This window comes from Phymastichus coffea, unplaced genomic scaffold (genome assembly GCF_024137745.1).
Source record: "Phymastichus coffea isolate CEN01 unplaced genomic scaffold, Cenicafe_Pcof_1.1 PCOF00166, whole genome shotgun sequence".
NCBI classification, from domain to species: Eukaryota; Metazoa; Arthropoda; class Insecta; order Hymenoptera; family Eulophidae; genus Phymastichus; species Phymastichus coffea.
Genome location: NW_026706977.1, coordinates 102,942 through 115,497, shown reverse-complemented (window position 1 = coordinate 115,497; position 12,556 = coordinate 102,942). Strand labels below are relative to the sequence as shown.

The following is a 12,556-nucleotide window of genomic DNA, read 5'->3' as shown; positions in this document are numbered from 1 at the left end:
CGATTGTTTCTTCAGCATCGATTCTTGGCCTTATCTGCTGTACTATTACAACGTGGCTACAGCCGCAATCGCGTATCACAGGAATAAATATTGAACCTTGCTTGCAATATATAACTGGATTCAACACTTTTGAATTGAAAATACTCGGTTTACATAAGTTGTTCGGAACATCTTTATCGGTATTCCATTACGAACGTTCTCGTCGTCGTCCGTCTTCTGACCGAGTCCGGCATCGAATGTCCTTTGAAAGAACGCCAGAGAACCTTACGCGCGGCAAGCGCGACGAAGGACCGGACGAGGTCCGAGGATTTTATCGGCGCGAAACAGGGCTGCTACCTCAAGAGTCGCACACGTTCGTCGGCGCGCCGTGCCCGCGAGAACGCTTTCGGCCACGGTGATAATCGGTGCGATCGCGGAGCCGTGACATTGGCAGCGAAACGAGGCGGAACGCCGCCTGCGTTTAGACACGCGCACCGCGGACAATCGGCGGAGTGAAATCGGCCGATATTTCGCGTTGCGACAGCGGTGCCCGCGGTGCGCACCATCCCGAAGCGAACGGGATCGGGGAAATTGGCGACACGCGAGTTGCGCCTAGTCTACCCGAGCGAGGGGCTGGACCACTCCACCCCCCCCCCCCCCGGTCTTCTACGAAGCGCCGATCTTTCTCGACGGCGACCTTGAGACCTGACCGCGCGTCGGCCATTCGATTTTCTACTAGACCGATTGGCCATCGCACCACCGGCAGCGCGCAGCTGCGCCGCTTTATAATGTTCATAGTTTTCTAGAAATGGAAATGGCCATTTGCCGATTCGCAATTCCCCGGCGGACGCAGCGACTTCGGTCGATCGGCCTTACGTGAGATCTCGTTTCGCGTGTCCTTGTCGGCGCGCGACGATGACTCGGCGAGAAAGCGTGCGAATTTCGAAGGGCCGAGCGTTTGGAATTTGGAAGCGCGTTACAGCGGCGGCACTGGACCGCGGCCGCGCTATGTCAATTTGCGCAACCTCCGTCCCCGCGAGCAGTCAGCGAGAGAGAGAGATAGAGGGACGACGGACGCTCGGATCGGATTCGCGGTGCGGCGAAAGCGGCGCGTCTCGCGGCTGGCTCGCGAGCTGGGCACGCGCGGCGCGACTTTTTCGGCCAATGCAACTCCGCTGTAGCCTGAGATGACCCAGGCGCGCGAGGTCTCTTCGCGGATTCGCTTCTGCGATGTCGAGCCGCGGCGGCCGCGCTATTATGACACAATGTTCGATTCGATGCTAATCGTGCCTGATCTGCCGAAGTCTGCTCGTTTCCATACTGACACACTTGTCACTTCCTCCATCTCTCTCTTTCTCTCTCGCTCGTCTTTGATTCTCATCCGTCATATCATCATCTCTCCGCGCGAGAGCTCCGATTTACATCACTTTCCTCGTGTTACGACAGGTTCGCGTCGTTTGTCCGCGAGCGCGCGCGACCGCCATTGCGCAATCCGTCGACGAGGCTCGATCGTACGCGCGCGAACCCATCCGCGAATAGCTCTTCTTCGACTCTTTCGAAAAATAATTGTACGGGATGTAGCCGCGCATCCTTTGCGCGCGACTGCCCCTTCGACGCGACGCCGGCTCGTTTTTGTCCGCGTGTCTTCGCTTCGATGACGAGAGGCCGCCGTGTCGCGCGAGACGTCATATCCGCGCAATCCGTGCGAATCGGATCATTTGGTCGGCCAGTTGTCCCAATTCGGCGCGCGCATACGAAATTTTGCATTTGCGAATCCCACTTGATCAGCGTCAACCTTCGTCAAAGTGGCGAAAATCGGTTTGAGATCGTCAATTATTATCTCCCTTTTCCTTTCCGATTCCTTGTATTTCACCGTTGCAGCCAAACGCATTGTTGGTCTATGACAGTTCAAGCTCGTTTTACCTCCTATCATTTTTACATAGATGAAGAAACGCGAAAACCTTCTTTTTATGTTGTATACTCATAGCTTTCGTATTCCGTTCGCTAATATTTTAAAAAGAAAGTTCATTAAAAGTGGACGCTGTCGAGGTCGCTAGGCAACACACTGTGTACCGGCGAAGCTAAACCATACGTCGATGTTCAATTTTGTTCCGGGCAATCCACGTTTTCACTCGGTATCCAGGCAACGCAACGCGCCCCGAGAAGCAGCTGAGCGCACAGTTCATCTGCAAAGGCTCGTGTCCCGAAATCGACGAAACAATTCGCAGTGCCGATCGGGCGTTAATAGAACGCGACGTCGCTAAGTGTACGCTCAGATATGAGCCGAAGTGTCGATAAGCCGTGATTACATCGCCACCTCGCACTTTCGCCCCAAGGCCCGCACGCACACTTTCACTGTTTCAAGAATTTGTCGCGTCGCATACTCACGGTTACTCGTCTTAGTCAATAGATTCCTTCGCTCTTTTTCTTTCTCCTTCTTTTTTGCATCCTCCTTTAAGCCGCGCGCTCCGTTCGAAAATTTACTTTTGGCAAACGAGCGCCTCTTTGCATTTCATGAACGTTTTTTTCCCTTCTTGCTTTTTTCGCGCGTGCGTCACTTTATTTTCAAAGAACGGTAACGTATAAATTATAATATTTTGCGCGCGCATTTTCAAGGAATTTTCCCAAATCAGTTTGCGATTACGCCAGTCAGTCAACTCTTCACGGTCCACTCTTCCTTTCTTTCTGTCACTTCTTCTTTTTGTCTTTTGCGCAAACGGAATGACGCCAACTTTTATTAGCTACCCGGCTCATTGTCATCGAGCTGTCGATGTATTTGCGCTGCAGCGCAATTTACAAGCCATAATTATTCACAATGACGGGCGATAGCTTCCTTATTCACCTGCGATTCCATTGTACGATACGCTTTGTACATATCAATTCTGAATTTGCTTAGGCCGTTCCACAATTTCTCCACTGATCAATTGTCTTCGTTTCGGTTTCCATGCATTGATTTTGACACCCCTACCGATTTCTGTGTTATCTAGTTCCAATGTTGAGTTAATTAGATGGCATAAAAATTTTTATTAAAATACCTTGGCGACTCTCAATAACGTTTCGGAAATCTCTCGAAGATGATGAGAAACGTCAGATGAAATAAACTTTTTAAAAGTGAATGCGGCAGCAGTGACGTATTCATACTCCGAGAAAATCAATATTATTATAAATTCTTTTCTCGCGGCTCTCAAAGCCGTTCCTTACAAAGTCATGAAAAGTCTGGAAATATAAATAGGTGATGAAGCGTCAAACGATAAGTGCAGCGCACTGCGATTTAATCATTGAATGTGAGAAAATTGACTTGGTTTCGGCGCCTGCCGAAATTTTATCTTTTCCCTGACAGCTTGAAATATCGACGTATTAGGCAATTCTTTGTAATGCAACAATTTACGATTGTTGCACTTGCAATTATTGAAGCCGTGAAAATGGAAATTTTTAATAATCGCAATTACTCATAGGTTATCGCTGTCGCAAAGTTCATGCAATCTGGGCTCGCTATTGTGCTTATATGTCAACGAGCATTGGCTTTGCAGAGCTTTGCAAGCCAACTGTATACTTCGTCTAAGTGTGTAAAATTTGGAAAACCATTTCTCCATAGCTCTAGACAAAATTTCTAAGATTCAACAAATCTATAATTTGGGGAGGGGGGGGCGCTGAGATTTATGAACGCACTTGCAATTATAGCTCGGCCCGAATTTTGTTATTGAAAAAGTATACGTAATAATGCGTTATGCAATAAGGGAATAAAGTCCAAGTCCGTTGCTCAACCAAGGCAAACACAGTAATCAGATAGGCTACAGCCGACAGTTGACTTGATCCGGCGTTGCAGATAGAATTTTATTGGCAATCAATTATTGTCACGTCGACTCGGAAAGTGATTTTTGCGCAAACGCAAGAATTTAATCCGATGGTGAGTATCGAACGAAATTAAACAGGTGGACAAACTGTTTTTTTGAAAGCATACCGAAAAAGCTTGAATGGGTTCTGAATGCTACGGAGTTCCGTGACATCGGTGCACGATCGGCGTACGGTGTATTTATACCGTGCGACAGAAGGTTGGAAACAAAGCCGACGTGTTAGAGGCTCCATCTACACACCTTGGCGGATAAGGAAAGTGGCGCAGACGGTCCGGAATACTGCTGTACCGGCGACGAGCAAAGGACTCGGAGTGCGGCAAATCGGTAAGCATTCCGATCGGTAAAGCAATAAAATTGTTAGCGATGGCTCGGACGTGTTTTTATCGATGTGACCCGCGAAGCCCAGGCGTATGAAAACGTCGCTTCGACACATGCATGGCAATCGGCGTAGCGAGCCTTCGCTCTCGTGCTGCGCGATCGACAAATTTGGCAAATATTGATAGAGCGTCTATTTACAAAAATCTTAAAAGCTGTCATCTCGATCAAACACTAAAAATGTACACAAATAGCGGCCTCTCCATTATGAATTCCGATACTAACGAGCCACAGTTTTGCAATTCAAACTACACGTATGCGAGCGTGTCCCTCGTATTCGTACGACTGCGACTAAGATCAACGTGACATTTGCTTCGCTTCTGCGCTCGAACCTTGCCGATCCTTTCGAGAGCACGGCGCGCAAAATTGACAAAGTGTTTTGATGCTGGCTCGTCGCGAAGAGGCGCTTCGGGCAAATATGCGCGTCATTAAAGCTGCTATAGCGAAGCATATAGACGAGATCGGAGGAAAATAGCGTCGAACATTTGCTAGGTGAATGGCATCGAAGGACAAATGACGCAACAAGGGTTTCTCTTAAAAGTCAGTAACTGTTTTAATAAAAAAAAAAATAATAATCACATATATAATGCGTAAAATATGAATTTGGCCCTAAAAACAACATGTGAATACATGGTAAAAATAGAATAATCTGTATCGGCTAAAAAAAAAGTTTTAATCACTAAACAATAACGATAGTCCATAACTCGCGTACAAGATTGTCAGGGAACGCGCGAAGTATACCGTGACAAGAGAAACAAATAAATATATGAATGCCGCTCCACAATGCATAAGAAGGCAAGATGTAGAGAAGGAAAGGAAGAGAGAGGAAAACGAGGCGGCGGTGGCGGGGTCTGCTCGCGGATGGGAAGGCACGGTGCGCTTATCTATCGGTAAAATGTACAAATTCACTCGGGACTTAAAGATTAATTTTTGGCACTCGTTCATCGCGTGAGATGGCGTTGCGCGCGCGCGCCGAGTGGCCCCCTCGGCGAGCGGGCCGGGCGCGCGCCGTCCGGCAGCGGGGGCGAAGGGCCGCGGGCGCGGGGCGGCGCGCGCGCGCTCAGCTGCCCGAGGACTGGTTGTCGATGAAGGCGCGGTTGCGCAGGCCGCCGCCGGAGATGTAGGCCGTGGCCATCTTGTACTGGCCCGGGGGGTAGACGGGGCCGTCGGGGGGGCGCGCCTCGGCGCGGCGCTTGCGCTCCGCGGCCTCCTGCGCCAGGCGCAGCCGCTTGCTGTAGGCCTGCCGGTAGAAGTCGCGGAACAGGAAGTAGAAGAGCACGGCGTGCATGCCGATCCACCAGACGAAGGCCTTGGGGTAGTCGCAGTCGACGAAGAGCAGCTGGAAGGCGTGCAGCATGACCAGCACGAACTGCAGCATCTGCAGCAGCGTCAGGTACTTCTTCCACCAGAGGTAGGGCTGCACGCGCGGGCCCAGCGCGGCCAGCAGGTAGTACGAGTACATGACCACGTGCACGAAGGTGTTGAGCAGGCCGAAGAAGGAGCTGTGGCCGCCTGCAAGCAGCGCGCGCGGGGCTCAGTCGCGGGCACGGCCGGCCCCTCGGGGGAGGGGGCGCTTACCTGGCGAGAACTTCACGCCGAACCACACGGACATGGGCATGATGCCGTGGTGGATCACGTGCAGCGTGGAGATGTGGTCATTCTTCTTGCGCAGCACGAAGAAGATGGTGTCGGCAAACTCGACGAACTTGGACACGTAGTACCACCAGCAGCCGTTGGCCATGCGCATGGCCTTGGGGCTGCGCGAGTAGTCCACCGGCTGGCACCGCAGCGAGTAGTCGTTCAGCCAGCCCGACACCAGGCACTGGAACAACGCACAGCGCCCGGCGCCGTCAGCGGCTGGCCCCGAGCGCGGACCCGCCGGCCGCTCGCTCGGCGCCTGCGCGACGACAACCCACCTCGTAGAACAGCCACGCCGAGAAGATCACCTCGAACAGGTTGTACCAGATCATTAGGCCGCGCAGGTCGAAGGGCTTGCGGTTCTCCATCAGCTTGGGCCCCAGCACCTTGCTGAAGTAGGCGTAGCCCAGGCAGATCGCCAGAGTGGGCAGCGGACTGCTCATCAAGAACCAGTCGTTGACCCTGGGATCGCTCTTGTTGTCCATCAGGTCTCGATAGCCGTCGTAGGCCATTCGCGCGTATTGCGCCATCTGCAACAGCCAGTTTTCCTCCGCTCGACAAATCGATCCACTCGCGGAGCCAGCGGCCTTCTCCGGCTAATGTATTCCGCGCGTCGCCGGAGAGTCCGAGAGAGAGAGAGAGAGAGAGAGAGCCGTTCTCCAAAATTGCCTGCGCGCTGTTTGCCCGCGACCTCCTCCGCGGGTCCTGCGCGCCGTCTCGTTTCCCAACCGATGTTGACACTCGGCGAAACGACGCGCCGACAATTTCGAGGGGACTAGCCGCGCGCCGACGAGAACGCACGGCGATCGAGTTGTCGACATTAGTCGGGAATGCTGCCCCCTTCCCACGGCCGGTTTCGTCGCAGCGCGCGCGCGCGCGCCGCGCTAATTGCCCGCGCGCGCACGCGAGAGAGAGAAAAAGGAAGGAAGGAGGTCCGCGCGATGCAATCCACAGCCGCGATGTGCGCTCGCGCGTGCTGCACTCGATCCTCGCGCGCCGATTCACCTTCGCAGCGATCTTTCCTTTCCTTTCTCCCTCCTCGCGCGCGCGCGCACATCCGGCCGCGCGACTAGCCAAACCAATTAATGACTGTTTGCTAAAAGCCTCCAATTCGCTTCGAGGACAAGGCCTCGTCGCTGCTTTTCTCTCTATCTCCGATTTTTACCTCCTTTCTCTCTCTCTCTCTCTCTCTCTCTCTCTCTCTCTCTCTCTCTCTCTCTCTCTCGTTATTTCTTTTTCTTCTTTCGCCTAAGCAACTTCCATCCGTCGAACTCCGCTGCGCGCTCGCTCGACCTCTTGGCACAACGCGCACACACACGCGCGCGCGCACGGCCACGTAAAATTTATGGCAATGCTTCATTAGGGTTATCGGCTCTGTCGCTGTGCGTTCTAACGAATTTACGTTCGTCCGCGTCGTCTGCCAGCACCGCTCGTCTCGTTTTCCCTCTACCTCTCGCTCTCGGTTATGTTTCGGCTCCGGCTGAACGTTCGATCTTGCGTGTCGCAAAGGAAAATCACTGGGATCGGTAAGCGTCGCCGTGCCGCTGCCGTTTTCCAGGCTCCCGCCGAAAATCCGCGGACAAAGAGCATCGCGAAATCGCCTCGGCGATCGACGAGCCGGCGGCGAACTGCGTCGCGCTCGCGCGCACAGGCGTAGGCCGCCGGCCTAATGTTGACAAACACAAGTCGCGCGCGTGGGCCGCGAACGCGGGTGCTCGCGAGTACTCACGCTGGCTACTGGCTGGCCGGGAACGTGGCCGCGAGGCTCGGCTACGGATGCTGCACGGGCGCTGGCTCGCCTGTTGCCCCCGCGGTGAGCGTCTCGCTTGTGGGCGCGCGGCGAGATCGAATGGTCGTCCCTCGCGCTCCGCTCTTCGTCCGCCCGTTGACTGAAGGCGCTTCGCGCACGGCGCGCACTTATATATGGGCGTTGCGCGCGGCGCCTCGTCAAAAGCTCTCCTCGGACGTCGGCCTGGTCTTTCGCCACCGCCAGCTTCCCTCTCACTGGCGCGCTGCACCCTCGCGACGCGCGCTCCGCGGCCCCACTCGCGCGCTGCCCAACCCTTCTCTCTCTCTCTCTCTCTCTCTCTCTCTCTCTCTCTCTCTCCCTCTCTCTCTCTCTCTCGCGCGCGCGCGCGCGCCATTTCTTTCCCACGCGCGCACTGCCGTTACCACAATAAAGCAATATTCGTCGAGGCGCCTGTACCGTTCGCCTCGGACGGGTCCCCGTGGCGCGACCGTTGCGCCGATCCTCGCGCGGTAAGGCTCTTTCCTGGTCGAGGCGCGCGCGTATGCTAATTTCGCGCCTTCGATCGGGCCCGCGAGCTCTCCAAATGTATTCGACCTGAAATCCTGGCTTGCGACAGGCCGTGCGCGCGCGCGCGTGCGTTACATGGCCGGCCGCTCGCGGGGACAACAGAATCGGACAACGATTTCGAGAGCAAGAGAGAGAAAGATAAGGTAAAACGCGCGGACGCCTCGAGCGCGGCACCACGGTGTTCTCGACCGCGAGAAAATTCGCCTGGGGAATCTTCCAGTTGCGCGCGGTCCGTCCGTTGACGTCTGGCGTCATTGACGGAAGCGAGCCACCAGTCGGACCGACTCTCGGGAATCCTCCAGGCCAGCCGGTCTATTCTGCGCTATTCTCGCTAAAGATCCGTCTCCTATCTTCTTTTTCTGGTTTCTTTCTCTCTCTCTCTCTCTCTCTCTTTCCCTCTCTTTCTTTTTTCCTTCTTTTTTCCTTCTTTTTTCCTTCTTTTCGTCTCTCGCATTTTTACTCCGCCTCTCTATAATCATACGTCGATTAATGCACAACGCCTTGGAACGGCCGAGGATGCGGACGTGCGCGTGTCGTCGCGTGGAAAGATTCCTGCATCCTTTGTGTCTTCCCGAGCGGCCCGCGGAGAGCAACGGCCTTGTTTGACTCCTCCCGGTACTCGATCGGGTTCCGCGAGCTCGTTTCTGTTGTTTCTCTCTTCCTTTTCGTTTCTCGCCTCTTCACTGACAAATCGAGCGCACGAGCCACTGCTGCAGCGGCAACGAGTGGTCGGCTCGCACGGGGAACCCCGATCGCAAGGCGCGAGCTCGGGAAGCGGTGCGTCGACGAAGGATATTAGACGCGATAATGCACGAAGTAAGAAAGAGACTGAGAAGCGTCGGGCGAGCAAGCGCGATTGGAAAGTAAAAGTGCTCGCTGGAGACCTCGAAAGGTTATTTACTGCGAAATTGCACTTGTTTCGTTCCCTCATTTTCCTGGTCCGTATCCGGCGTTTATAAAGCACGCGCGTACGTACACGCGAGCGGCAAAAAAAGAAAAAAAGCGATATGGAGAGAGAGAGAGAGAGAGAGAGAGAGAGAGAGAGAGAGAGAGACGACGACGACGACGACGACGACGAAACGATTGGCGAGTGCATTCCTATCGATAAAAATGCCTGCATTGTTTTCTAATGCGGAGTCGAGTTGGCCTGGTCGTTTTCTATTCCGAACGATATCCCCTAGACGGGGACCGCGAGCGCCAAGTCGAGAGCTTGCGGAGGAGTCGCGGTTCAAGGTGTCGTCGAAACGCGCGCGCACGGGAGCATCGACACCTGCCGCTCGGAGTACATGCCAAGCAAGAGCGGCGCGTTGGCGACCTTGCTAAGCGAGCAACAACGTAGCGGTCAGACCTAACTAGCGGATTAGAGCGATTAAATCGCCGAAAGACCGGGATACGCAACTACCTCGCGGTCCTCGTCGCCGTGATCGCCGTCGATCTCGGCAAAGAGAGACGAAAAAAAATAATACCAATAAATCAAAGTGCCGTAGCTTCCTGTTTGTCCGTTTCGCAGACAAGCCCATTTGAATATTTGATCGGTAACAATTGCGTCAACGCGAAAAATTCCGTATCACGGACGGATCTCGATAATCGCCTCGGCGGCTCGTGTATTCGCGGGCTCGACTTTGCCATGAGACCGTGCGTCTCGCCGAGACCCGTTTCCCGAACGCGCGGACTCCCTGACCTCTGCAGCGCGCCGGACCATGCACTCCCGCTCGTTGGCCCGAGCGCGCTCCTTAACGTCGACGGCAGGCTCGCGAGAAACGAAAAAAAGAAACGGAGAGAAAAAGAAGTGCACGCCGAGCGACGTGCCATCGCGATCTCGTTGGCTCAAGGACGCGCAGCTGCCGAGCTCGTTGCTCTCAGCCGACGACCTGGCGAACCATACACAAACAGCCTACTCCCTCTACTCCGCCTTCTCGTTTACCGCGCGCGGCTACCAAGTCAGCAAGTTGCCAGAATCGTCGCGGATTGGCAATTATATCATATCGATAATCGGCGGTAATCGGCGGTCGGTCGTGCCCTCGCGCCGACTTGGTGACTTTGACAATTGCACTCGCCGAATTCCGATTTTATTTTGCTTGTCGTTGTTATGATTTTTTTCTTTCCCTCTTTTCGCATTCGTGACGTTTGACTAGATAAATACGTGCGTTCGGCCGATTTTCACGCGAACGTTCCACGTGACGCGTGCCTTTTTTTTTTCTCTTTTTTTTTTCGCATTCTCGGGCGCTACTTGCAAGTGCGTACGGCGACTATTTTATCCTTGAGACATTTAAACGGCCGCGGATGCAACGCACTCTACCTTTCAGTATCTTCTCTTCTTCTTCTGTTTCTTCGCTGCTCTTTGCTTTCGCAAAAGGGATTCTCGCGCGCCTGCAACGAGTGCTCGGACTCGAATGTTCGCGAGTCAGTTCGGACGGAAAAGGAATTGACGGAAAGTTGAATATTTTTCGCAATAAAAATTAACAACCGAAGTTTTTAACGACGTGCGGGTAGAAATGCGTTACAAATATATCTGAAATTCAGCGCTACAACCAAAGCATAAGAGCTCCTATATTGCGTGCGCATTCTTGCATGCGTAACATATTTCGAACAAGAAAAAAAAAAGACGGCTATCGAAAGAGTTAACTTTCTATGCGTCTGTTCGGCAAGAATATATGGCACACAGTTATATATAGGCATATGTAAAAATATGGCGGTGCTCAACGCCACTGTACACACGGGCACATGCGTAAATATCGAGCGTGCACTTAAATATTCCGCGCGAGGATCGCCTTTGTCAATATAGCTTTGTCGATCGACCGACTCTGAAGCGAAAATTCAACGTCGGCGTATTATTAAAATTCGAAGCGTAATTTGCGTAATCGATGATTCAATAGCTTGTTTTCATGAAAAAAAAGTCGCTTCTAATTCCGATTTTTTTTCTTCTGGCATCGAAGCGATTAGAACGTCAATTATATAGCAGGTGCGAGCTTGACGTTCACACGGCAACGAGGCATACAGGCAAAGAGTAAAAAAAAAGAAAAAAAAAAAAGAAAAGAAATAGGAGAAGAAATCCGCGCCTGAAGATCAAAGTTTGCGAAACGAAACTGAAAGTATTTTGTCGGCGTTAAGTTCATCAAGCCAAGGTTGTCCGGGATCTAGCTTGACCATATCAACCATTACATATACATTCTAAAGGCGCGATTACTTTACGCGTGATATGCCGATCGAGTCGGCGTCGGCGCTCGGGCGTTCGCTCGGATTATCGGCGCAACGATTACGAAGGCGGCTCCGCAACGGCCGATCTGCGTTTTCGGCGAGCACATCCTTCGCCTATAGTTCTGCTCGACTGCCGAGCGCGCAGATACGCGAGCGAACGACAGCGCGCGATATGCGAATCGCTCCGAGATCGCGTAGCTCGAGGTTCCCTCGCCCTTTCCGGCTCCGCGCGGCTGCATCGTCGGCACTCGAGAGCGCGTCCTTGATCATCGCCCCTCGCCGATCAAATCATCGACGAGAACCACGACAATGTCGAAGAGTTAGAGATCATTCTTATTTGGTAAAAACCCGCGGTGACTAAGCCGCGGCTTTGATAATCCGGCTGCTCGGCCGGAAAGCAGCCGATCGTCACGTCGATGCAATCCGCGTCTGCGGCGCGGAATAAAAATGCAATAAAAGAACGCCGTCCGCTGTTCTCGAAAGAAACATCTCAAATGATGGAATCGCGGAGAATACAAAGGCGAACCCGAGCCGCTTTAAACGCCCGGAGAATTCATCTCACGATTCGCGACAACGCGCTGCTTCTCAGTTTTAATGTCTTTATTGTACTTCGCCGGATTTCACGGTCGAAAAGTCGTCAACAATGAAACCGTGCGCATCGGAAAAAATGCAGGGTAATGCTTGCTAAACCAGTTGCCGTATCGCACAATGCCACGGAGAATCGGCTGTGCAGTTGGCGCCAATCGATGAAAACAGTCTTTGTTGCCGGAGAACGAACGATAACGTCGAAACATAATGCTTGACGCGCTAACTTGGAAGTGGCAACGATAGAGATTTATTGTAGAATGAGGTAGCGCGCGTATCCGGAGCATGTATATTCATCGCGCTACAAGTTTTCTCGAGTTCGAATTTTCAAAATCCTCTTTCGAGAGCACTTTTGTCTATTTGTTTATTCATTTTTATTCTTCGCACGTTCGCGAATTCAGCGCCCAATTCTCGGGAGTAAACAACCGTCTCGCTCTCGAAAGTTGGCGCAAATATCAAGCGCGATCACAAGCAGTTTGACGGCTTATCCAATAAAAATTCATAATGAGCGAGCTTCCCTGCAATCCCATATCGATTATCTCCGAAGATCTTGCGGTGAATTATGCACGAGTCGAATGGGCGACGAGGAAAAAAGGAGAGAGAAAAAAAA

The 12,556-nt window shown here is 52.9% G+C and overlaps 1 protein-coding gene across 1 annotated transcript; it reads right to left on the bottom strand.

Moving 5' to 3' along the window:
- Nucleotides 1–4,742: 4,742 nt before the first annotated feature.
- On the bottom strand, nt 4,743–7,857 carry LOC131673085 (elongation of very long chain fatty acids protein 7-like). Its single transcript, XM_058950794.1, has 4 exons — nt 7,576–7,857; nt 6,125–6,376; nt 5,787–6,030; nt 4,743–5,720 (listed from the first exon to the last, which is right to left on the bottom strand). The coding sequence occupies exons 2-4, from the start codon at nt 6,374–6,376 to the stop codon at nt 5,269–5,271; spliced, it is 948 nt and encodes a 315-aa protein (XP_058806777.1). The 5' UTR covers nt 7,576–7,857; the 3' UTR covers nt 4,743–5,268.
- Between the last annotated feature and the right edge of the window lie 4,699 nt (nt 7,858–12,556).

Excerpts from the sequence above, each read along its gene's own strand:
- LOC131673085 (XM_058950794.1), bottom strand. The coding sequence starts at position 6,376 with ATGGCGCAATACGCGCGAATGGCCTACGACGGCTATCGAGACCTGATG. Across the intron at positions 6,031-6,124 it reads CGGCGTGGCTGTTCTACGAG|TGCCTGGTGTCGGGCTGGCT; the intron begins GTGGGTTGTCGT and ends GCGTTGTTCCAG. Across the intron at positions 5,721-5,786 it reads CGGCGTGAAGTTCTCGCCAG|GCGGCCACAGCTCCTTCTTC; the intron begins GTAAGCGCCCCC and ends CGCTGCTTGCAG.